Genomic DNA, 26634 nt, shown 5'->3' with positions numbered 1-26634 from the left:
TAACACGCAGTGACATATAAGTAACGGGGAGCTACACTATCACAGACTCAAGCTCTTCCAGTACGGCAGGTAGAACAGCAGCAGCAAGCTGGAAAGAGGCAACAGGTGTCGACAGGCTCACCCCATTGGTGCATGACCAAGGGCCCTCCTGACTCATGGGTCACCCCTCACCCATGGTGGATATGCCACTTGTAAATAGACACCTCAATGTAAATCATTCATTCTATGTTAGGGATGATAAAGAATTTATGCCATTAACTATAGTAAGATAGGAACCCATGGATTGAAAACTAGGACATACCCAATAGTGCGTAATGCTTTGTTCCAGGAAAGCATTTGCACCTCACAGATAATTAATAACTTCATAATGTTTTTTGTCCAGTGCTGGATGTTGTATTCTTAATTTACTGTTACCGTTAAAATAATTATATACAATATCCCAGTCTGCTACATGAATAACAAAAATATAAGATCAGTACAAATGTAACTATATGTTCTTTATATAACACTGGCCTGTATCACAGTAGCCTATACAGTATTTAATAATGTATGAAATACAAAGCTATCTGGTATTTTCTATAACTTTGTCACTATCTATTTTACTTTATATATACTATACCTGGAACAGGACGTTATAGTTTAATATACACACTGTTGCTTTGGCTGTGAATATAGGAGAACATTTTTTGCTTCATCTGCAGGTCCAACTTTTTCTGGCAAAATATTTTTCAAGCTGTGAAAATGTCTTGGTTGTTTTTATTTTATCAAAAGCACTACCAAAAAATGATACCGCAACCTCAGAAGAACTTTCTTGTTTTTTTTTCTCATTCTATGGAAGATAAAACATTGATGTTTAAAACTTGATATAACAAAACCACCGCTGTGTGTGTTCACTCGTACCATTGACAATACCTCTATATGTCCATTAATATAATTATGTTTTGCCAGTTTTAAAATTGCTGGGATTTTTATTATACCAGGATTTATGGCAAGCAGATTTATAACTTATAAAGTTTATGGGAACCATTAATTAATCATTGACAGTCGGGCAGTATACTGCATGACCGATAGTTCCTCCTATTTTGGCTTGTTTATCTAGTTTTTCAATAATTTGTTCTCCAGTTCTAAAACTGACTTAATATGAAATACTTTGGAGGAATAAAAAATTCCATTTGAGAATTTGTTTTAAATGTTGGGGAAAGACTGGAATGCAAGTTTCGTGGGTATGTTGTGCATCTGGAAAATACCATTATTTCAAAGACAGTTAATAAAAATTAATAGATGCCTGATGAGAAAACAATTGTATTTAAAATAAACAAAAGCAGCCTTTAATCCGTTCTCAGTACAACTAATAAAAAGAAACCCATGTATAACTGAGAACTGTGTTGACTGCACATTATTTAGATTCCAGTCAGCTGTATTTTCATGTAAAATAAATATGCAATTAATTAACATATCACAGTGACATACGACTGACAAATTAAACAAAGACGTACTATATTTCTTTTTCTGCATAAAATTACTATTCTACTAATAATTTTCTTTAACAATATTATTATTCTGCAATGCAGTACAGTCACAAAATTTAAACTGTGGGTAGGAACCAGGGCACCCAGAGGAAGTTCATGCAAACTGCACATGGATGGCACCATTGGTCTAATTGCTACGCTAGACATAGTTGCAGCTCAAAATACAAGTGGTTGGTAAAAGTAGTCGTGTCAATTGTGCCCAAATCTGTTAAAGAAGTTGGACGTCTTGTTCATGATAAATGCAGACAAGGAGAGATTCCTGGAGACCACATGTCTTTTGGACAGTATGATTTCAGTAACTAGAGTAGATAGGTATACAGTCAGGTGCATAGATATTGAGACCTTGACAGAATTTTCATATTTTGGCCTCTATTCACCACCACAATGGCTTTGAAATGAAACAAACAAGATGTGCTTTAACTGCAGACTTTCAGATTTAATTTGAGGGTAATTACATCCAAATCAGGTGAATGGTGTAGGAATTACAACGGTTTCTATATGTGCCTCCCACTTTTTAAGGGGCCAAAAGTAATGGGACTATCAACTCAAAAGCTATTTCATGGACAGGTGTGGGCTATTCCCTCGTTATTTCATTATCAATTAAGCAGGTAAAAGGTCTGGAGTTGATTCTAGGTGTGACATTTGCATGTGGAATCAGTTGCTGTGGACTCTCAATATGAGATCCAAAGAGCTGTCACAATCAGTGAAGCAAGCCATCATTAGGCTGAAAAATCAAAACAAACCCATCAGAGAGATAGCAAAAACATTAGGTGTGGCCAAATCAACTGTTTGTAACATTCTTAAAAAGAAAGAACGCATCGGAGAGCTCAGCAACACCAAAAGACCCGGAAGACCACGGAAAACAACTGTGGTGGATGACAGAAGAATCATTTCCCTGGTGAAGAAAAACCCCTTCACAACAGTTGGCCAAATCAAGAACACTCTCCAGGAGGTAGGTGTATATGTCAAAGTCAACAATCAAGAGAAGACTTCACAAGAGTGAATATAGAGGGTTCACCACAAGATGTAAACCATTGGTGAGCCTCAAAAATAGGAAGACCAGATTAGAGTTTGCCAAACAACATCTAGAAAAGCCTTTACAATTCTAGAACAACATCCTATGGACAGATGAGACAAAGATCAACTTGTACCAGAGTGATGGGAAGAGAAGAGTATCGAGAAGGAAAGGAACTGCTCATGATCCAAAACATCCCACCTCATCAGTGAAGCATGGTGGTGGTAGTGTCATGGCGTGGGAATGTATGGCTGCCAATGGAACTGTTTCCGTTGTATTTATTGATGATGTGACTGCTGACAAAAGCAGCAGAATGAATTCTGAAGTGTTTCGGGCAATATTATATGCTCATTTTCAGTCAAATGCTTAAGAACTCATTGGACAGCGCTTCACAGTGCAGATGGATAATGACCCAAAGCTTACTGCAAAAGCAACCAAAGAGTTTTTTAAGGCTAAAAAATGGAATGTTATGCAATGGCCAAGTCAATCCCCTGACCTGAATCCGATTGAGCATGCATTTCACTTGATGAAGACAAAACTGAAGGGAAAATGCCCCAAGAACAAGCAGGAACTGAAGACATTTGCAGTAGAGGCCTGGCAGAGCATCAGCAGGGATGAAACCCAGCGTCTGGTGATGTCTATGCGTTCCAGACTTCAGGCTGTAATTGCCTGCAAAGGATTTGCAACAAAGTATTAAAAAGTGAAAGTTAGATTTAGGATTGTTTAGTTTGTCCAATTACTTTTGGCCCCTTAAAAAGTGGGAGGCACATATAGAAACCGTTGTAAATCCTACACCGTTCACCTGATTTGGATGTAATTACCCTCAAATTAAATCTGAAAGTCTGCAGTTAAAGCACATCTTGTTTGTTTCATTTCAAAGCCATTGTGGTGGTGAATAGAGGCCAAAATATGAAAATTCTGTCAAGGTCCCAATATTTATGTACCTGACTGTATATGTCTGATGAAGATAAAGCTTAAATAGCAACTGAACCTGAAATTTAAGAAGTGAGACCACTACTGAAATGTGTACATTCACCTTTGAACCCTGGTTTGCAACAATCGACCTGCAGAGAGTTCTGTGTTAACATTGCATGGTGTGACTTGGTTAGCATTATTTATGGTCAAAATGTTTTGTTCGGGATAACTCTTGGGAGTTTTTTTGAAAGTGGTAAATCATTCAATGTTGTTGCAATGTTTCAAATTGACTTCTCTGTAAGCTTAGTGTAATGCTTATAAAGTCTGTAATTCGATATTAAAAGCAGTGTGTAAAATAATATGCAAGTTGACAAAACATATTTTATTGCACTGGTGTGATAATCTGTTCCCATTGTTTTCCTACATTTGCTGTTACTATTTGATATCTTGAATGTAGCATTACTAGCATTATTAAATGTGGCTTTGATAATGCTGCAGGGCTGAGCAGGAATAACCATGATATTTGCTCTGTCATCATAATCCTCCCTGTGTCTCACCAGCCTCATCACTCAATGTTTCTCCAGACTCAAGCATCCCCATCTGTGTGTCTAGAGCCACAAGCCCTCCCCCTGTATTTCTCTAACCTCATGCCCTCCCTGTGTCCCTCTGTCTCCTGGCTCATGCCCCTAATGTGTCTCTCCAGCCTCATTCAATCCCCTGGTATTTTCCAGCCTTCTGTCATCCCTGTGCCTTTCCAGCTTCATGCCTCATTATGTCTCTGCTTCTCTTTCATCTTTGTCTCCCCTCTGTCTCCCTCCCCCCGTCTCTATCACTGTCACGCCACATTCCCCTCTCTCTGATCTCTTTTCACCCTCCCCCCTTGGAAAGATAGAGAGGGTTTGTGGGTTCAGCCACTGGGGCTTTGAGGTTGGGGGACGCTAGCTCCAAGCATTAACAGGTAGGTTTCTCCCTCCACCTTCCCATCTCTGTTCCCCCGACACCGCACCTCCATCTGTTTCTCTCTCTCATCTCTGTTCTTCATTTCCCTCCTCCCCATCTGTCTTCTCTCTTTCATCTCTGTTCCCCTTCTCTCTAACATTTCTGCCCCCCTCCCTACTCTCTTTCATGTCAACTCCCCTTCTTTGATATATTATACATGCCCCCATCTCTGAGTGGTGGGGGCGATCACTGGGGCCTGTAAGGGGGGGGGGCATGATTGGCAAGTAGGGTGATTACTGATTGGGTCTATGACTGGGAGCAGGGGCATTGGCTCCAGGTGTTGGCTAGAGGAAAAGTAAGACTGTGACTGTGTAGAAGGCAGCCAGTGAGAGCTATGAGGGGATGGGACCTCCCTGCAGCTCTCTACTGAGTCTGCTCTAGACGAACTGTGACAGTGTTAAATTTCTTAATTACCATGAGTAATGCTAGAGACAGAGGGCCTGATTCAGACCCGCTCGTGAGTGCTGAGCTCTTGCAAGCGGGTCGATGTTGCCCAAGTGCGCATGCACACGATGGAGGTGGCTCCGTCGTGTGCATGCGCGAGACCCGAATAACGGCGGCCAAGCCGTCGTTATGGGTCTCGCATCAAAGGGGGCGTGCTGTCGATGGTGATTGACAGCATGCCCCCTTTGGTGGGCGTGCAGGGGGCGTAGCTGCCCAGACGGAGGCGTTCCCATGGGAACGCCTACCGTCTGGGGCCGGCCCCACTGACATCACTAGTGATGTCAGTGGGAGTGCTTTTGGCTCTGATAGAGCCAAAAGCACTCCAGGGCTTGCCGGAGCGAGACCCTACTGCAAGGGTCTCGTCGCAAGCCCAATGGTCGCGATGGTCTTGACCATCGCGACTATCATTTTGGCCGCTCGCTATAGCTGTGGGTGGTCAGGAGGCCGCTCCAAAAAGTAGGAGGGACAGCCCTGTCAGAGCGTCCGGCTCTGAATCAGGGCCAGAGTCTGTAGGCCATATGTAAAACTAGTCTACCATGCAGATTGTCCATGGTAGACTAGAGATACTAAGCATGTCAGTGCATGCAGTATATAGTTGCACTTTTCTACTGCAGGGTCCATAGGGTATCCACAGGATACAGTATACCTTGGGGGTATAGGCGATGGCTCTGCCATCGGGCACCACACAGTTAATCTTTTAGTCCCAGGATGCACCGGGGCCTCCTCTCCTATACCCCGCCCCCAGGCCAAGGCACCTTCACTTTCGTAGGTGCCTGGCCGGAGTCGGGTCACTGCACAGGGGGGTTGTCTTGCACAGCCCCGAAGCTCTTCAAGAGTGGTCAGCACAGACACCCCCGCCAGCGCCAACCACCGGTACTGATGCACAGTCCACTTTTTGTCCCCAGGGCTGGATGCTCCCTGGGGACAGTTGCTTGTAGAGCCAGGCAAGAGCCTGTGCTACCACTGAACTTCCAGGATAGGGGGCTGGAGTGCCGCGGAGTTGCGCTCCAGCATCCAGGGGGTTAAATGCATGCCAGGGGCGCGCGCTTTCCTGTACATCACAGGCGGCGCCTCCCCCGCTGCACACAGCACCGCTTTTTCCTGAGAGATTCAGCGGGCTGTTCCAGCCCTCTTCCCCCGGGCCCGTCCACACAGAGTTCTCTGGCGGCCATCTTTTTGGGCTTACTACGCTGGTCTCAACCAGTGCAGTGCCTGGTTCCCCCCTACATAACTCTCCTCCAGAAGTAAGGTCAGAGTATGTAGCACTGTTACTACTAGACATTAGTTTTGTAGTTGATTATAGTGCCATTGTGCAGGTTATTTTCTCTGCATAGTTTGTGACTTATGCAAGCACTGTGTGTCTGTTTTCTCACTGTCAGCCATTTTAACTATCCCTAACTCTCCTCCCTTCAGCCCTCTCAGTACCAGTGCTGTCAGGGTGGGAATTTGCCACACAGTCAGAAATTCTTTCTGTGCGGTGGTTAAACATTGCTTGTCATTTCTGGGAGTGATGATTCACTGCAGAATGGTGCTCCTCTCCTGCCTACCTGCTCCAGATGTATATTAGGCATTGCAGAAGGGGATGTATTTCAGGAGGGCTTATGTAAAATATGTTATGCTCTTTCCTGTACCCCTGCTGGGTCTATAATGTCACAGGAGCCTCCATGGGCTTGTCTTGCACAAGCCTTGGATGCATTGGTGGATCGGTTGTCTGCCCCTCCTTTGTTCTCCCCAATGGGGTTTCCGCAGCAGGCAGTAGTCCCATCCCCGGTAACAGGGGTCCCGGGACAGGTGATGATGGCACAGTGTTCCCCTCCACAGCCGTTTCCCCCTGAGGAACCGGTCTGGGTAAACACGTTTTCCAGTACGGTACAGAACCTGATGGATGGGTTACAAGAACCTCCTCTTAGGCCTGCTAAGAGACCGTTGCTGTCACCCCCAATCACTCAGTATAATGATGATGACATGATGTCTGATGAGGGTGAACACCTGGATTTATCTGATTCTGAGCCCACTCCTAAGGAGGTTGAGACTAGGTCTAAGATATTTATTCCAGGCCTCATTTGGGCCGTCCGTATGGCCATGCTCATCACGGATGATGGCGTTCCCACGACTACGCCTACATATGCCTACTTTAAGGATGTTAAAGGTGTGGCTACTGTTTTTCCCCTATCTGGCCAGGTGGTGGATCATTTAGAGGAGGCATGGAAGTTTCCAGGAAAACTATTTCAACCACAAAAGCACCTGACATGCATAGCACAGCTATTTCACTAAATGGGAGTTTCCCCTTCAGGTGGATTCTCATGTGACACGCTTAGTGAAGAGTGCCGTCCATGTCATCCCTGACTGATGCTACAGACCGTAAGGTGGAGGTGTGTCTTAAGTCCATTTACTCCCTCGCTGGAGGAGCCTCCAGACCGGCTATGGCAGTCTGTTGGGTGGCTAGGGCCATGGAAAGATGGGCGGATTCCCTGGAGGCGTCTTTTCCCCCTGATGCTCCCAGTGAGCAAATTGTACTAGTGGGCAACCTCCGGGATTCAGCTGCGTACATTAATGAGGCAGCTTTGGATGTGAACCTACTTACTTCAAGGATTTCTGTGGCTGCGGTTTCTGCTCGCCACTCCTTGTGGTTACATTCTTGGAGAGCAGATGCTGAATCCAAGAAGGGCTTGAAATGCTTACCTTATAATGGTCAGGTTCAGTTTGTCCCTGATTTAGACAAAATTGAGGATACGCTGGCGGCAGCTAAATCTGCATGTCTGCCTTCAGCTCTGACTCCATCCGGGTCCTTTCAATCCTATCGTCCCCAGGGTAAACCTAAGGTGCAGTCCTTTCCGAGATCCTCTGTAGCCAAAAAGGCTGCTAAACCCAGGAAACAGGCTTGGGACATCTGACACCCGGCTGCCAAACCGGATGACAAGCCCTCAACCTGACTGGACGGGCCTTCCCTTGGGGGACCCCAAGGTGGGAGGCCGACTTCTACAATTCGCCCAGTGCTGGTGTCACACCACCTCAGACACTTGGGTGAGACAAGTGGTCTCTCACGGGTATGCCCTCTCTTTCTGCAAAAGGCCTCCCCTTCAATTCTTCACCACCGGCCTTCACTCAGTTATAGAAAAGGCCCTGGAAATCCAGAAAGTTGTGCACTCTATGCTCCAAGCAAGGGTCATAATGCCTGTCCTGTTACCCAAATGGGGGATGGGTTATTATTCCAACCTCTTTCTGGTACAGAAGCTGAATGGTTCTTACCGTCCTATCCTCAACCTCTAGTCCCTAAACAAATTTCTCAGGGTACTGTGGTTCAGGATGGAAACTCTGCGTTCCATTATTTTAGCTATGGAACCTGGAGATTTTATGGTGTCTCTGGATATCCAGGATGCCTACCTGCATATCTCTATTGCCACAGCTCATCAACGTTTCCTCAGATTTGCTGTATTGGATCACCATTACCAGTTTCAAGCTCTACCCTTTGGTCTCTCCATGGCACGGTGGGTATTTACCAAGATAATGGCAGTCATGGCGGCCCACCTACGGCTTCAGGGGGTTCACCGGCTACCCTATTCTACTGTTAGCAGGGTCTCCAGAAGTACTTTGCAGCCATCTGCAACTGACTATATCAGTGTTGCAGACTCACGGCTGGCTGATAAATTGTAAGAAGTCCTCCCTAACTCCATCCCAAAGGATGATCCATCTGGGTGCTCTGTTGGTCTCTCATCAGCAGCAGATCTTCTTAACAGAAGAGAAGATCTCTGTGTTGCAGACAAGGATACGCACTTGTCTCCAGGGTCGCCGAGTGTCCATTCACTCAGTGTTGCTCTTACTGGGGTCCAAGGTGTTGACATTTGACATGGTGGAGTATACCCAGTTTCATTCCAGACCTCTGCAGAGGTTTAGTTCTCTCCAGGTGGAATGGATTACCCCATTGGATAAAGACACAAACAATGGTGCTTTCTCCGGAGGTGCGCCTGTCTCTAACTTGGTGGTTACAGACATCTCATCTCAACAAAGGACGCCCAATTTGGATCCCGGACTGGGTTCTTCTCACGACGGATGCCTGTCTTCGGGGCTGGGGCACTGTGACAGGTCCACACGTTCTTCAGGGACAGTGGACGTCAACGGAATCTGCTCTCCCGATCAGTATTTTGTAACTTCGGGCAGTGTTCAGAGCTCTGCAACAAGCAAGACTCATTCTGCACGGAAGATCCGTGCAAATTCAGTCAGACAACGCCACCACGGTGGCTTACATAAACCGTCAAGGAGGAACTCGAGGTCAGGCGGCCCTAAAGGAGGTGTCCCGCATTCTGACCTGGGCGGAAGGCAATCTCCCAGCCATCTCGGATGTGTTCATCCCAGGAGTCCTCAACTGGGAAGCGGACTTCCTCAGCCGGCACGATGTGCATCCAGGGGAATAGTCTCTTCACCAGGAGGCATTTCAGCTCCTAGTGGACAAATGGGGCATTCCAGATATAGACCTCATGGCCTCCAGAAACAAATGCAAGCTGCTTGTGTATGGGTCCAGTACAAGAGATGCAGAGGCTCTCCTGGTAGACGCTCTGTCGGTTCCGTGGACCTTCCAGTTTGTGTACCTGTTTCCTCCGTTCTCCCTTCTTCCTCGTGTGCTTCAAAAGTTCAAGAAAGAAGGGGGTATGATCCTGTTGGTGGCTCCAGCATGGCCCAGACATCACTGGTACTCAGATCTGCGGAGTCTCTCCATCGACACTCTGTTGCTGTTGCCTCAATGTCCGGACCTGTTGTCTCAGCGTCATTGCCTTTACTCAGATCTGGGTCGTCTGTCTTTGACGGCGTGGCTCTTGAGACGTCCCTCCTAAGGGCTAAAGGGTTCGTCAGCTCTGTGGTTAACACCATGCGCAGAGCTCGGAAACCCGCTTCTGCCAGGATTTACCACAGGGTGTGGCATACCTACTTTGATGGGTGTCGCCCCAAGGGGTACGATCCCCAGGTATTTTGGATATCCAGGGTTCTGGCTTTCCTACAGGCGGGCTTTGATAAGGGTTTCCGCCTCGACTCCTTGATGGTGCATGTTTCCGCACTGTCTGTGTGGTTTCAGCGTAGGATTGCTCCACTTCCTGATGTCCGCACCTTTTATGCAAGGTGCCTTTCGCATTCAGCCTCCCTTGTCCCTCCAGTGGCTCCTTGGGATTTTGCTGTGGTCCTTAGGGCTCTCCAAGGACCTCCATTTGAACCCATGGGTTCAGTAGACTTCAAATGGCTTACAGTGAAGACTGTATTTATTCTAGCTATTGCGTCTAGTTGCCCTCCTTTTCTGATTTTCTTTACAGGAACAGGGCGGTTCTTAGGACTCACCCTGGTTTGCTTCCTAAGATTCGCATGGCAGTCTCTGAGGCTTACAGTCATGAGGGCGTTCCATTACTGCCCTCTGTTACTGCTCATTCTACTCGGTTTGTGGGTCCCTCGTGGGCAGTTCGCCGTGGCGCCTCGGCTGTTCAGCTTTGTAAGGCGGCCACGTGGTCTTCTGTCCATACCTTTGTAAGGTATTTCGCATTTGATATCTTTTCCTCTCAGGATGCTTCCTTCGGGCGGCGGATTCTCCTTTCTGCACAGGAGCATCCCAACCCTTGAAGGTACTGCTTTGGGCCATCGCCAAGGTATCCTGTGGATACCTTATGGACCCTGCAGTAGAAAATAAGAGATATGGTAAGAACTTACCTTTGTTATTTCTATTTCTACGAAGTCCATAGGGTTCCACAGGACTCCCATCCTGTCGCACCTGTACTTCAGATGGGTTTAGTTCTGGTCACCGGTTATTCTGTCTCCTTCTCTGTGAGAGTGTGAATCTTGTGTGTTCCAGGCTTCCTTCTCTCTGTTTTCTCCTCCTCCGGCCTATGGCTTGGTGCCTTCGCCTGGGGGTGGGGTATAGGAGAGGAGGCTCCAGTGCATCCTGGGACTAAAAGATTAACTGTGTGGTGCCCGACGGCAGAGCCATCGCCTATACCCCCAAGGTATCCTGTATCCTGTGGAACCCTATGGACTTCGTAGAAATAGAGATAACAAAGGTAAGTTCTTACCATATCTCTTACTATCAGCATCTAACATGGATACAGCTTCATAATTCTGAAGCAGAACCCCATGATATTTGTGTGTTGTTAAATGTCTTCTTTCTATAAATGCCTTCCTCTTCTTTCATTTGGGTTCCAAATGGATCAAAACATATATAGTACTGTAGTCCCACTAATCCTGTAGAGGTACATTACAATCCTAACTCCTAGCAGAGTAATCAGTCCACGCCACATACACTATATGGATAAAAGTATTTGGCCATATCTGTTAATTATTGAATTAACCATTGCCACAGGTGTATAAAATCAAGCACATAGCCATGCAGTCTCTATTTGTAAACATTTTTAATAAAAAATGGGTCATTCTGAAGAGCTCAATGACTTCAAGCGTGGTACTGTGATGGGATGCCACCTTTGCAATAAGACGGTTCATGAAATGTCAAATGTCATCCCTGCTGGATATTCCACTGTCAACTGTAAGTGATATTATTAGAATATAGAAGCATTTAGGAACAACAGCAACTCAGCCACAAAGTGTAAGACCACGTAAAATCACAGACTGGGATCAACGACTGCTAAGGCACATGGTGTGTAAAAGTCACCAACGCCCTGCTGATTCCATAGCTGAAGAGTTCCAAATGTCCACTGGCATTAATGTAAGCACAAAAACTATGTAGCGGGAGCTTAATGGAATGGGTTTCCATGGCCTCACATTACCAAGCCTCACTTTACCAAGTCCAATGCCAAGCGTTGGATGGTGTGGTGTAAAGGACACCAACACTAGACTGTGGAGCAGTGGAAACATGTTCTGTGGCGTGACGAATCACACTTTTCTGTTTGGCAGTCAGATAAGCAAGTCTGGGTTAGGCGGAAACCAGGAAAAAGTTACCTGCCTGACTGCATTGTGCCAACTGTAAAGTTTGATGAAGAGGGATAAAGGTATGGGGCTGTTTTTCAGGGTTTGGGCTAGGCCCCTTATCTCCAATGAAGGGCAATGCTATGCTTCCAACTTTGTGGCAACAGTTTGGGGAAGGCCCTTTTCTATTGCAACATGACTGTATCCCAGTGCACAAAGTAAGAACTATAAAGACATGGTTTGATGAGTTCGGTGTGGAAGAACTTGACTGGCCCGCACAGAGTCCTGACCTCAACCCCATTGAGCACCTTTGAGATGAACTGGAACAGAGATTGCGAGCCAGGCCTTCAAGTCCAACATCAGTGCCTGACCTCATAAATGTTCTACAGAATGAATGGGCACAAATTCCCACAGCAACCCTCCAGAATCTTGTGGAAAGCCTTCCAAGAAGAGTGGATGCTGTTATAGGAGGACCAACACCATATTAAATGATATGTATTTGATTACAATGTCATTACAGTCCCTGTTGGTGTAATGGTCAGGCGTTCGAATACTTTTGTCCATATTATAGTGTATGTCCAAAACCGGAAACTAGGACTGTATTTGTAAGATATATTAGAGCCCTGCACTGGTATTTTAATATTTTAGTTTTGATTTATAGGAAATTATCAGACAATTAAGACATGAAAACAAGCTGAAATTGGAACAAGGAAAATAAAATCAATCCGTTTGCTGTGACATTTACATACATGAGTACCAAAGTAAAGAGTGGCTTTGCACTTACTGTAATGTTCTTTTCCATAAACAAATAAATGACACAATTCTTTTCATAATTGTGATTAAGTGAATATAAGTTTTGTGCAGCCACTGTTATTGCTTGTCTCTAAATGTTTTTATTAAGGTTGGACTGTTGGACTGTGTTCCCATGCGATCATCCAACCTGACAGCGGAACAAGAGAAGGATATTGAGGTAGCTCGCTGCGGAGCGTTGGCTCTATGGAGCTGTTCTAAAAGCACAAGGAATAAAGAAGCAATACGGAGAGCTGGAGGAATCCCATTGCTGGCCAGACTGCTGAAATCTCCGCATTCAAACATGCTCATACCTGTTGTGGGCACTTTGCAGGAATGTGCTTCAGAGGCAAGTACCTGCTCCTGTCTGTAGATAGACGTCTTTTATATAAGAGGCAATACATTACATAGATTTCAATGTTATTCTGTCATCATCCAGTTTCATGCCCATATAAAAGGAGCAGGGTTGTGTCATGCAAACATTTGTCCTACTCACTAAATTTGACTAGAAGGTGACGTTAGGTATTTGCAGAATCCATGATGCAATTACGTACAGTATATTATAGGGGAAAGCAGTCGGGAAGCCTACGGACGAAATCCCGACCACAGGCTTCCCGACTGTCTAATCACGGCAAGGTACAAATGACAGGCGTCGAAATCCCGATGCCTGTTATTAGACCTACGCCGAGCACCCGGCTTACCGATCGAAGGTAGGCCGGGTGCGAACAGAAGCGCGCGAGGGGGGTTGGGTTAGGGGCTCCCGGGGGGGACTTAGGGTTAGGCACCCCCTGGGAGGTTAGGGTTAGACTAGGGGAAGGGGGGGTTAGGGTTAGGCACCCCCGGGGGGAGGTTAGGGTTAGGCACCCCCCCGGGAGACTTAGGGTTAGGCTGCAGGGAAGGAGGGGTTTAGGTTTAGGCACTTAGAGGGAGGTTAGGGTTAGGCACTTGTGGGGGAGGGTTAGGCACCCCTAAAAGAGGGTTAGGGTTAGGGGTAAAAATAGGTTAGTTTCTACTTACCTTTGCAGCTACGGGATCTTCACCCCTGCCGGGCTTCTGCTGTCGGCGGTAAATCATACTGATTCCATTATAGGGCATATAACTCATATATTCATAATGCTGAATATTGAAGTGATGAAACCTCTACACACCATTTATATCGTGCTGTATAGAAAGCAAACAACGTTCAGTTACATTGGAAATCATTTGCTTATATTGTCTATTTTTTAAAAAGTTTGCCACACAAATAGGTAATGGAGGGATTTATTATACTATAGCAAACATCATTTAACAGTTTAATAATTAAAATCAGTTTCTAATGATACTGGAATGTACGTTCACAAAAATATGGCATCATGTAACAAAATGGTATACCCAAGCTGTTCCTACATTTAAGGGAATGTAATATACTGTAGTTCATTTTTCCACATTGGCATGAGACATAATTTCCTCTTCCTTCATATCTCTCTTGGCATGATCTTCGTGGATAAATGCGAGTGAAGAAAAACTTTAGGCTCTATTTAAAACATAAAACTTTTGCAAATTGTTTGTCAACTGTTAATATTAGTCTATTTTTATATAGGTGTGCCATTTGAATAGATTATTTGCAGAGTAGATTAGTTAATTTCTGTTTATTTTAATTACATTGCACAGCTATTCAGTGTTTCAGTTTTTATCAACTTTAAACTATTTGCATTTTTTTGGCACAAAGGCCCTCATTCAGACCCACTCGCGAGCGGCTGTCCGCTCGCAAGTGGGTCGATGGTCCGCACTGCGCATGCGCACGACGGAGGGAGCTCCGTCGTGCGCATGCGCGAGACCCGACGAGCGAAGGACTTTCCTTCGCTCGGAGTGTCTCATCAAAGGGGGCATGCTGTCGATGTTGACTGACAGCACGCCCCCTTTGGTGGGCGTGCCGGGGGCATGCCTGCCAGACGGAGGCGTTCCCAAGAGAACGCCTACCATCTGAAGCCGGCCTCACTGACATCACTAGTGATGTCAGTGGGAGTGATTTTGGCTCTGATAGAGCCAAAATCACTCCTGGCCTAGAGCCGGACGCTCTAACCAGAGCGCTCGCTCTGAATCAGGGCCCACCTCCATTAATATGGAGCGTCCTCCTGGACGCTCGTATAGCTGTGGGTCACCACCCACAGCATATACGAGCGTGCAGGATGATGGTCGCGATGCCATCGAAACTGCGAGCAAAAGCCTGCGGTTGAGTTTTTCAACCGCAAGGCCAGGAGTGATTTTGGCTCTATCAGAGCCAAAATCACTCCCACTGACATCACTAGTGATGTCAGTGGGGCCGGCTTCAGACGGTAGGCGTTCCCTTGGGAACGCCTCCATCTGGCAGGCACGCCCCCGGCACGCCCACCAAAGGGGGTGTGCTGTCAGTCAACATCGACAGCACGCCCCCTTTGATGAGACACTCCGAGCGAAGGAAAGTCCTTCGCTCGTCGCGTCTCGCGCATGCGCACGACGGAGCTCCCTCCGTCGTGCGCATGCGCAGTGCGGACCATCGACCCACTTGCGAGCGGACAGCCGCTCGCGAGTGGGTCTGAATGAGGGCCAAAGTTTCAAAAGAAATGAAGTGTCCAACACTGTTAGCATTTTCCTGTATTACTGTAAGCTGACACATTATATCATTTTTTCTATTACGTTAAATGTTTAAAATATATAAAATAAATTGTAAATTCAAGCAAGTCTCTATTTATCAAAAACAGGTAAGGCTGTTACATTACATTTAAACCACATGCTAAAGGTATTCTTTATAAGAATTTTAACTATTAACCAAAACATATAGTGGACTAAAGAGTAATTTTAAACAGGTTAGCAAACACAGGAAAGTTAAATTTGATTAAAGAGGTCAGATGGGAGCATATATTTTAAAACTTTCCTAAAGTTTATATTCATAATATTATTATAGTATAATTTCTAGTGAAAACCTGACCTATTGGTCCTTTTATCTTGGCATGAGTCTAGCAGTATAATTGCGGTTTTTATATTTTTATGTTTTTGACTTCTCTTCCCCTAGAAGAGCATAAAATGAAAATAGTACATTTTACATTAAGTAACCATTATTCTGTTTTTCACATAAGTTTCAAATATTGCAAATCGTATCGGAAGATTAATGTCCCTTGATACGCTAGGCTAAAACATCTGTGCAAAAACTAATTGAAACGTCGTCTGTTAAATCCTCCATTAGTGTTTATTACGGAATACTTAGTTATAATGTTACCATCTAATTTTTATGGTCTTATTATTAACCTTTTGCTTGTTACTTAAATAAGTAAAACAGCATGATGGTGTAAACCTTAGATGCATTTCGAAAAATTGGGCAAATTCAGGCAAATCCGTTTTATTAAGCTTTGTAAATTGATAGCACATAAGACACAGTGATTCTAGTTTTTTTTCTTATCTAATATTAAACTCTGTTTAATACTTTAAGATAATATATTTTTGTAAATGATATATTTTTATGACTTTTCTATATTATTTAGACTTAACTATAAACTAATTTTGAAAATAACAAAAACGGTTAATTGAAATAATAACTTTCCAGTGAATTTATAATTTATAATAAATTAGTAGAAAATAAAAGTGAAACTGTAAAATAAATATGCTCCTCCCAGCTTTCTAAAAAACAATATGCATAATGTAAAGCATAATAACTTTTTTGTTAAATTCTAAAAACATTTAATGATACCATGTAGTTAGAAGCAACTTTGTTTTAATCTAGTATTACTATTGAAACATTTACTGTATGTTTGTTATACAAAAATCACATTACACACACACAAGCGCGCGCGCACGCGCTAAATTAAAGGGTTTGTCCACCTTCAGACAATTGTAGTCATTGATTTTATTGTCCATCTCCAACTTGTATTATGATAAATCATTGCTTTAGTTGTGTGACTTTGTTTTCCTTTTTTGTCACAGTTATTTATTGGTGGTGAACATGGGTCAAGAACAGATCAGCTCTGCTTAGCACATTGGTTATAATTGTGTTTATAGAGCAGTTCTATGTTGTATACAAGGGTAACACAAAATAACTTCTTGTGATAAATAAAGGCCTTGGAAAAAATAGAGACAAAAAAACAGAAAGATAAAGCAATATATTTAGTTAATATTTCAGGAGGTCATATGTAAGCCAATGAAAAGAAATGAAAAATCCCTTTAAAATCTGGCACATGTTAATTTATTTATTTGTGTACTATTTTTTCAGCCAAGTTATAGACTTGCAATTAAGACAGAAAAGATGATTGAGGATCTTGTGAAGAACCTAAACAGTGAAAATCAAGAGCTGCAGATGCATTGTGCTAGTGCTATATTTAAGGTAAATATGCTGGTTTACATTACTTTTTGTGTAAGTATTATTTCTTAATATTTATTTTCTCCTCCATTTCTAAGCATAAGTGACTAGGGGGTAAATTTACTAAGATGGGAGTTCTATTAAGAAGTGATGTTACCCATAGCAACCAATCAGATTCCAGGTATTATCTTCTAGAATGTGCTAGATTAATGAGAAGTAGAATCTGATTGGTTCCTATGGGCAACATCACTTCTTAATAGAACTTCCATCTTAGTAAATTTACCCTTAGGATTCTAGTTCTAAGGACTATGGTTATGTATGACTGGGAAACAGTGTTTTTACCAAACCAGGTGCTGAAACCCTACACTGTTGGATAGGGCCAGCGACAGAGTATAAGAATGAAATAGAATGTGGGCCTAATCCAAATAGTCAAAACCTGCATTTCTGGGATTGTCTATTCTTGCTTTAAACTCTGTCATCTGATAAAAAACAGATTTAATTAATTTTCTTTGACCAAACTGAATTTGGTCCAAAAGAAGAGATAGACATCTAAACTTTATGTTATTGACAAGTCTAGTAATATTGTTGCCATTAAGACCTGTGAACTGATTGATGGCACAGGTCCCAAATACTGTAGACTGCACAGTTCGCACATACTGTCAACTTCACAGTTCTCATATACTGTAAATTGCACAAGTTCCATATACTATAGACTACACAGGTTCCAAATACTGTAGACTGCACAGTTCCTGTATACTATAAAATTCTCAGTTCCCATGTACTGTAGACTGCACTGTTCTCATGTACTTTAGACTTCAAAGTTCTTATTTTCTGTAGCCTGCACAGTTCTCATGTACTGTAGCCTGCACAGTTCCCATGTACTGTAGACTGCACAGTTCCCATGTACTGTAGATTACACAGGTCCCATAAATTATAGACTGCATAGTTCCCATATGCTGTAGTCTGAACAGCTCCAGTATACTGTAGATTGCACAATTTTGGTATGCTGCAGACAGCACAGTTCCCCAATACTGCATAGTTCCTGTACAGTGTAAACTGCACAATTCCCATGTACTGTAGACTGCACAGTTCCCATATACTGTAGACTGTTCTCATGTACTGTAAACTGTAGAGTTTCCATGTACTGTTAACTGCAGAGTTCCCATATCTGCAGATTGCACAGTTACAGTATACTGCACAGTACTGTAGATTGCACAGTTCCAGTATACTGTAGATTGCACAGTTCTGGTATTCTGTAGATTGCACAGTTCTGGTGTACTGTAGATTGCACAGTTCCAGTATATTGTAGATTGCACAATTCTCGTATACTGTAGATTGCACAGTTCTCGTATACTGTAGATTGCACAGTTCCCATATACTGTAGATTGCACAGGTCATGTGTACCTTAGACTGCATACTGTACACTTTTCGTATACTTCACAGGTCCCGTATATTGCAGACTTCTCAGTTCCAGTAAACATTTTGTAGACACAAACACGCTGTATATATGCCCATTGGCTTCAGTCAGTTTTGAAACAGATGCAAAACTGACGGTTAGTAAATTTACCCCGCTTGGATTTCAGTACCATCTGTATGCGATGATACTCAAATCTACCTACAGTATTCTCCCCAGATTTATCAACATCTGTATTGGTCCGTGTCACTGAATGTCTTTATGCCATTTCATCTTGGATATCATCTCGCCACCTGAAACTTAATATTTCTAAAACAGAATTAATTATATTTCTACTGGTTTAATAACAGTTACCAACCTGATCTCTCTATCACTGTTGATAACTCGACAATCCACCCTGCCCCACAAGCTCGCTGCCTAGGTGACATCCTTGACTCTGAACTGTCCTTTGTTTCCCACAATCAATCTGTCTCAAAATCATGTTACATACGTCTGAAAAACATATTAAAAAATTAGATCATATCTCACACAAGACACAGCAAAAACTCTAATCCATGCACTCATTATTTCCCGCATTGACTATTGCAATAGTCTCCCCACTGGTCTTCCCAAAAACAGGCTATCGCCATTACAATCCATTATGAATGCAGCTGCTAGGCTTATCTTCCTTGCCAAACGTTCATCGTCTGCTGCCCTGCTCTGTCAGTCCCTCCATTGGTTGCCGGTTTTCTACCATATTCAATATGAAATACTTTTACTTACACATAAGGCCATTAACTGAATTACACCAACATACATCTCTTCACTCATCTCAAAATATCTCCCAACCTGACCTCTCCGCTCAGCACAAGATCTGCGTCTCTCATCCCCACGCATTACTTGCTCCCATTCACGGTTACAGGACTTTCTTCGGGCTGCACCCACTCTATGGAATGCCTTATCACGCACAATAAGACTTTCCTCTAGTCTCCTATCCTTCAAGCGTTCCCTGAAAACTCATCTCTTCAGGCAAGCTATTCAGATTCCAGAACCGCCAACATAACCTTCATAGCTTCCATATCTAATTACATCCCCTTTCACAGTCCACACATAACCTCACACATTGTCTTTCTTTCACATCCTATGATACCCGACATTCCTGTGTGACTGAGTCATGCAGCCCACCTAGAAACTCTGCATTCTGGCTGGACCAAAATGCAATATATAGCACCTATCCTTGTGCATCAATGCCTATTTCCCTATAGATTGTAAGCTTGCAAGCAGGGCCTTCCTACCTGTATACAAAAAGTATGGTGGTCTCTCACATCAGCTTAATGACTTTGCACAGGTGCTTATATATCTGTCTGTTATTACCCAATTTTGTTCTATTAATGTTTCCAATTGTAAAGCGCAATGGAATATGCTGCGCTATATAAGAAACTGTTAATAATAATAATACCCCAGGAGTACAGAGAAGTGGGGAAAGTAAGGTAAATGGTGCATCTGCGCAATGTGTGGCAAGAATTAGAGAATGGGGCAGATGTATGAAGCTCTGGGAAGTGATAAAGTGGAGAGTGAAAAATGACCAGCCACTCAGCTCCTAACTGTCATGTTACAGGCTGTGTTTGAAAAATGACAGTTGGGAGCTGATTGGTTTGTCGTTTATCACTCTCCACTTTATCACTTCCCAGAGCTTCATACATCTGCCCCAATGTTTTTTATGAGGTACAGTGTATTGTATGTAAATATTAATCATATTTAATATTGCAATTAGTGGGAGTCCTTATTTGTTCATTGTAGTTCTGTTGGATGTTTATGAACATATTAAATAACTACATAAGAGAAGAGAATTAGATGATTTAGTAGATTACAATCGACAAAGAAAGTGGTTTATTTATTAATATTTCATGGCAATCGATAAGATATTTGTAATCACTGCTTATTGCAGCAAAAGAATATCTGTCATAATAGCAATTTATCATTTGTCTGTAGTACTGTCTGGCAGAAGTAAGAGGACTCTTACTGCTATGTCAGTAAGGGGCTAGGTCCTACTGCACAAGCACAAGCTGACTGTCAGTTCCACTTTTGTGGAAATTAAACTCATAAGCAAAAAAAAAGGTTAAAAGAAAAACAGTAAAAAATAGGAGAAAAAAATATTTGTTATTAATATTTTACTTTTGGAAAAAAATGTTTTATTTAATTAAAGCTTTTTATCCCTTCTTATCCTTTAATGCAATCCTCAACTATCACCATTGTGTGGTGATGATATTGCTAAGATTATTGTTCCGTTGCAATCCTTCTTAAGTTCTTACATAGGCTATCGCCCGAAAATCATAGCATTGGCTACCGCCAGAAATATTCAGCTATAGACCCTGCCGGGAATTTCCTTTAATAAATAGAAAAAACCCTATAGAGATTTCATTGCTTTCATAAAGAGACCTCTACCTCTACAATGGTTATTGTTATACAAGGCAATTCAATTTTTAAATAGATTTTTTTCCTATCATTGGAGCATATTACCATAAAATATACTAAATTACATAAAAAAACTACTCCATACTTTTTTCACATTGCCATGTAGATGATTGCCTGCAGAAAGGGCAATGTTAGGATAAACTATTAAACACATAAAACACTGATTGCATCATTAACTCATAAGATGGCATGTAGTCAGCATCCCAACAGTCAGGATGCCGACGGTCACAATACCGACAGCGGCATCCCAATGTTAGAATCCTGACAGATTGTGGAGGTAAGTATTAGGGTCAGGAGGAGACTTTGGGTTAGAGGGAGGGTTAGGCACTAGGGGGAGGGTTAGGCTGTGTGAGGGGAGGGTTACGCTTAGGCTGAGGGAGGGGTGGGTTAGGGGGAGAGTTAAGTAAAGGGTTATAATACTTACAGACATTTGTCGGGATTCTGACCGCCGGGATCCTGTACCCCACCATTAAGATAATATTTTTGTATACTGTATATTATATATTGTAATGGATGTACAAGTTCTTTAGAACTGATTATGACATTATCTTAGTAATATTTTGGACCCATCATGCGCTGGATCGCAAACAGGGTTATCTTAAATCACCTTTGTGTAACCTTTCCCTGTCTCCCACTATCTCCCCCCTCTAGTCCCTGCCCTGGTACCTTGTCCAATCTCCTTTCTTCCTCTCACTCTCCTGGGACCTTTCCTCTCTGCCCTGCCACCTTGTCCCCTCTTTTCTCTTCCTCTCTCCCTCCTGGGAACTCTCCTCTTTGCCCTGCCATCTTGTCCCCTCTTCTCTCTCTCTCTCTCTTGGTTGGGACCCCTCCTCTGTCTGCCATCCTGTCCCCTCTCCCTCTCCTGGGACCCCACCTCGCTGCCCTAGCACTTTGTCCCCCTCCCCTCTTCCTCGCTCTCTCTCCTGGGACCTCTCCTCTCTACCTTGCCATCTCCTCCCCTCTTCTCTCTCTCCTAGGACCCTTACTCTGTCTGCCACCCTGTCCCCTCTCCTCTCTATCCTGGGATCCCAACTGTCTGCCCTGGCACCTTGTCTACTCTTTCTCTCACTCACTCACTCACTCACTCACTCACTCTCTCCGGGACTCTTCTTCTCTGCCCTGGCACCTTGTCCTCTTTCCTCTCTCTCCTGAGACCCCTCCTCTCTGCCCTACCTCTTGTCCCCTCTCCTCTCCAATCGCAGCCCTGGGCATAGGCGACCTAGGCAGTTGCCTCTTCCATAGCCTTTCAATATCTTTCCCTGACTACAACTGTTGTTCCATTTTCTTGCTATTGTGCAGCGGGATTTGTATTTTTTATTCACTCTATCTCCTGGGACTCCTCCTTTCTGCCCTAGTACCCTGTTCCCTCTCCTCTCTCTTTCCTGCTAGCCCTCCTCTATGCCCTTCCACCTTGTCTCTCTCTCCTGGGACCTCTCATCTCTGCCTGCCACCTTGTCCCTCTCCTCTGTTTCCTGGGACCCCCCCTGTCTACTCTGTGTCATGCCTTGCTCTGAAGGATCTCCTGTCAAGGAGATGAAAGTCAGAGGTTGAGGAAGGAATCGGAGGCGAGGGGCCAGGATGTATGATCGCCTCATCCACAAGTATCGGACGTTGACGAGACCTGACCAAAGGCGCGGAGTCTAACCTGCTGGGAGGTGTTCACCAGTGACCCCTCCAAGCGGGATATGGGTTTAAGCTGCACCCAGCAGGCAGGTCATGGCCCTTTGGTCAGGTATCTAATACCTGCGGCAATGGAGACAAACGGTAATAGGCCTAAGTAATATACTTCAGAAAGAAGCACTTGTAATGTATCTGCACAGGAGAATAACTCTTGAGTATACAGTCAAAGGAATAGATGCTCCACAAACACGGAGGAATGACTCAGTAGTGGTACCCAGTGGAAGTACAGAATATGCAGACCTTGGTGTTATGACGCACTGCTGCACAAGGAGATGACACTTGTGGTGCACGCAGGCAAGGTTTTCCTGGCGCACTGCTGCACAAAGAGATGGCACTTGTAGTTGCACTCAGGCAAGATGTTACGGACGCACTGCTGCACAAAGAGATGGCACTTGTAGTTGCACGCAGGCAAGATGTTACTGACGCACTGCTGCACAAAGAGAGGGCACTTGTAGTTACACGCAGGTGGAGGGTATAACAACAAGGGAACCTGGAACGAAGTTACGGCAAGTAGACACAAGTAGAAACAACATTGCACATGCAACTTCCTGCTGTCTGGAGCCTAGTTATATACCCTGAGGTAGCAGATCGTTAGAGGACAGCGTCAGCTGACCACCACCATGCTACCATTGGGTAAAGGGTAGTCAGGTGATGAAGACTGTCATGGCTGTGTCCATGACGGCAACCGCAGCCACCAAGTCACAGCGCAGCACCTGGACATCAACATGGTCCCTAGGCATAATCTTCAGCACGTCGCACCTGACGTCTGACCACACGAGGGATCAGAGGAAGCCGGCGCTGGGGTGAGTAACGGCCGATCCTAGGCTGCAACCTGACACCCTGGCACCTTGTCCCCCCCTCTCTCCCTTTCTCTCTCTCTGTCTCTCCTGGGGTTCCTTCTCTGTCCTCTCTGCCTTGGCACCTTGACCTCTCTCTCTCCTGGGACCCCTCCACTATGCCCTGCCACCTTGTTCCCTCTCTTTTTTTCTCTCCTGGGACCCTTCCTGTCTGCCGTGGAACCTTGTCTTTTTCCTCCCTCTGCCTCTCTCTCATCCCCTCCCCCCTCCGTCTCTCCTGGAACACCTCCTTCTATCCCTAGCATCCACTGAGAGCTTTACGATATATATTATAGATTTCAGTGTTTCATTGACACGTGTTTGTTCCTTGTATGGTATCTCACACACTGTAACCTTCGTAGTGCGCCCAAGATGGCTGCCTCACCTGGTACGCCTGTGGGTGGGATGAAAAATTCTTGGATTTGCTGGCTATGTAAGGCACCTGCTCTTAGATTTAGCATGCTGCAACTTCTCCATTTTGTGTTATCTCTCTTAAGCGTTACCTATTCCACCCAGGGTAACCTATGTAGCGCGCCAAAAATGTCTGCCTCATCTGATACACTTTGTGAGTGGGATATATAACCCGTGGAAGTTATTCCACAAAATGGCTCCACCAACCCTGCATTATGTCCATCTTACTCATTATGTGGACTGTTTTTGCTTTGTTTTCTTTCTGTAATACTAAACCCTGTGCTTTGTTTCTGATGCTGTAAAGCGACTGAGTCCTAATGGACAAAAGTGCTGTATAGATATAATTATTATTATTATTATTATTATTATTAAAAATGCTAAAAGTGAAATGATTGCCTGCGCTGGACCATTCCCCTCACTGTATTGCTTAGCAGTGGTCCTCACAGTGACCGCAGAGGAAGCACTTGGTGATCATGTCTCTGTGTATGACATTATCCATGAACAGCAATAATTACTCACTGTTACATTTCTTTATGGTTTTCTGAACTTTATAAACAATAGGTTCCCAGATACCAGATCCCATACCCATATATTTATGTAGGCATATTATAAAGCAAGTCTAACAGAATTGTATATAGTACTTGGGAACATTTGACCAAAATTACAAAGAGGACCAAAGCAGTGAATACTAGACAGCGAAAATAACTGTGTTTTTACTTTTCCCAGCAGTTCTGGTCCAAACCAAAATGTTTGTTAAGGGAAATAAAACATTTTTTCTCTTCACCTCATTTGGCATGCCCTTCATTCATTTTCTCTTTTTTTAAATGACTCCCATAATAATGTCCGCACATTATGTTTTTATTTGACTTTGCAACTTACATATGTTGTGGTTTAGGTGACGACAAAGTTTCGCTCTTCTTTTTTTTTTCTTTTTTCTATTCCAAGACACCAGGCGGTTCAGCATACTCCCGTGTTTGTCTGGCTTTTTGTATTTATTTTATTGCTTTGCTTCTTAGTACTTACCATTCGTACTGCCTGGGTATTGTTTATGACATCAGGTTTTATGATTAAGTCTGCTGCCAGCATTCTTTTCTGTTTAAGTCATCCACTTTGTCTTTATAACTAGACAAAAAAAATATATAATTCAAGTGGCAGCAGTGTTTTTTTTGTAATTGATGTCATATTAAATGTCTAAGTATTATGAAATGGATAACATGCACAGAGATGTATTGGCAGTACTACAGCAGCCACATGCAAACCATAATCACCAATTCCCCCCTCATAAGGCAATTCATATTACCCAAGCCTGCGAATCTTATTACTTAGGCAGTTGATTGGCAAACACAAAATGATAATGTTTTTTCCTGGAAGATGTATGTTGTTGTTGTGCGGTATGGGGAATGTTTTTCACATTGTTCTGTGTTTTATATGTATAGTGCGCAGAGGATGAAGAGACCCGCAACCTAATTAGACAGTATGGAGGACTACAACCCCTAGCTATGCTGCTTAACAAGTTTGACAATAAGGAACTACTAGCAGCGGTGACCGGAGCCATCTGGAAGTGTTCCATCAGCCGGGATAATGTGACAAAGTATGACTAACAATTTTGATTTTGTCTATTTTCTAATGTCATTGATGTGTGTTTCGCATTATCTAAAACCCAGACAGTGATAATGTTCAATTTAAAAGCTGTTCTGGGCCGTTACTGGCCAGCTGGTTGAGTTGAAAGAAGGTCATAAGCAATGTGAGGGATTTCTTTTCAAACGAAGAGGACAAGATCAATGAATAATGAAAGTAGCAGGAAACTTAAATGAGTTCTTTGGCTTAGGTAACAAGTGCAGAGACGGCAAATATCAGATTGACACAATAAGCAACCTTCAGGAGCAGTTATATACATCAGAATGTCTCCGAGGGGATAAGTTATAGATCAGTCTCCGTGATAAGCAGCTGCTGGCTAAGGAGCGAGGACAACAAATATCTCCACATATCATCAAATCGGCCCATAACTTACTGCTATCCTGCACATTAGCTGAGGAAAGGCTTCATCTGCTGTACAACTTAGTCCAGATGTCATTTAATTGGCCTGCTGCTGATGTATGGTGTGGTATAATCCATTCTTAGACAAATCAGTTTACACCCTAAAGATTTACAGAATTGTTCCTCGATTATTTTATGGTTCTTCCTTCTGGGTGTTGGAAGCGTGTATGTGCATAGGAGCCATTTCCCCGAACACCTAATAATAGAGTGTTTTATGTCTGATGCATGCACACGGAGGTTCCTGAGTCAGTAGACGTCTTCAGGACTTGTTAGGACACCATCCAACAGGTTCACTGGAAACAAAGCATTAGTCCCCTACTACAGATGAGCCACAATGTCCTCATCACACATCACATACGTACTAGTACATGAAGAACAGATTCACAACTACTGATCTGATGCATATTGATCACTAAGCACTAGGGGCAAGGCTGGACATGCCATAAAAGGGCAGGGCATATATTATGAGTAATGTGACAAATCTACTTAATATAAAAAATACACTTTTTTAACTGCGACTTCAGCTCCCAGAGACCTCGTGCTAATACTCTGATACTCAACACTCTGTGAAGATCTAAAGCCATGACTTTGCCTTATTATCACAGACCATTCAAGCATCAATATCTATCTATCTATCTATCTATCTATCTATCTATCTGTCTGTCTGTCTGTCTGTCTAAAACATAACACAGCCACATACACCTGTGTAACATACCGTATGTTGTTGCAATGGGACATTTTAATGTCACGGATGGGCTATTAGTGTGGCAAATGCTTTAATGTCCATTTAGTAACTAATTTCATAAATGAACAACCTGCATTTTATCCAACAATCGCTATTCCTTTTCTGATCTAAATGAGCTCTGTATTAGATGCATGTATACACATATCATAGACACATATCAGGC

At 43.5% G+C, this 26634-nt stretch overlaps 1 protein-coding gene across 1 annotated transcript in view; it reads left to right on the top strand.

The window, feature by feature from the left end:
• ODAD2 (outer dynein arm docking complex subunit 2) overlaps positions 1-26634 on the top strand; it is a 200311-nt gene that overhangs the window by 110109 nt on the left and 63568 nt on the right. Inside the window, exons 13-15 of the mRNA XM_088447790.1 lie at positions 12698-12934; positions 16808-16918; positions 25126-25280. Coding sequence (XP_088303916.1) covers positions 12698-12934; positions 16808-16918; positions 25126-25280 — 503 coding nt within the window. The remainder of the gene's footprint in view (positions 1-12697; positions 12935-16807; positions 16919-25125; positions 25281-26634) is intronic.

This window comes from Taudactylus pleione, unplaced genomic scaffold, assembly GCF_031769625.1.
Source record: "Taudactylus pleione unplaced genomic scaffold, aTauple2 ptg000439l, whole genome shotgun sequence".
NCBI lineage: Eukaryota > Metazoa > Chordata > Amphibia > Anura > Myobatrachidae > Taudactylus > Taudactylus pleione.
The sequence above is the reverse complement of the archived record's forward strand: the minus strand, read 5'-3'. Positions and strand labels throughout refer to the sequence as shown.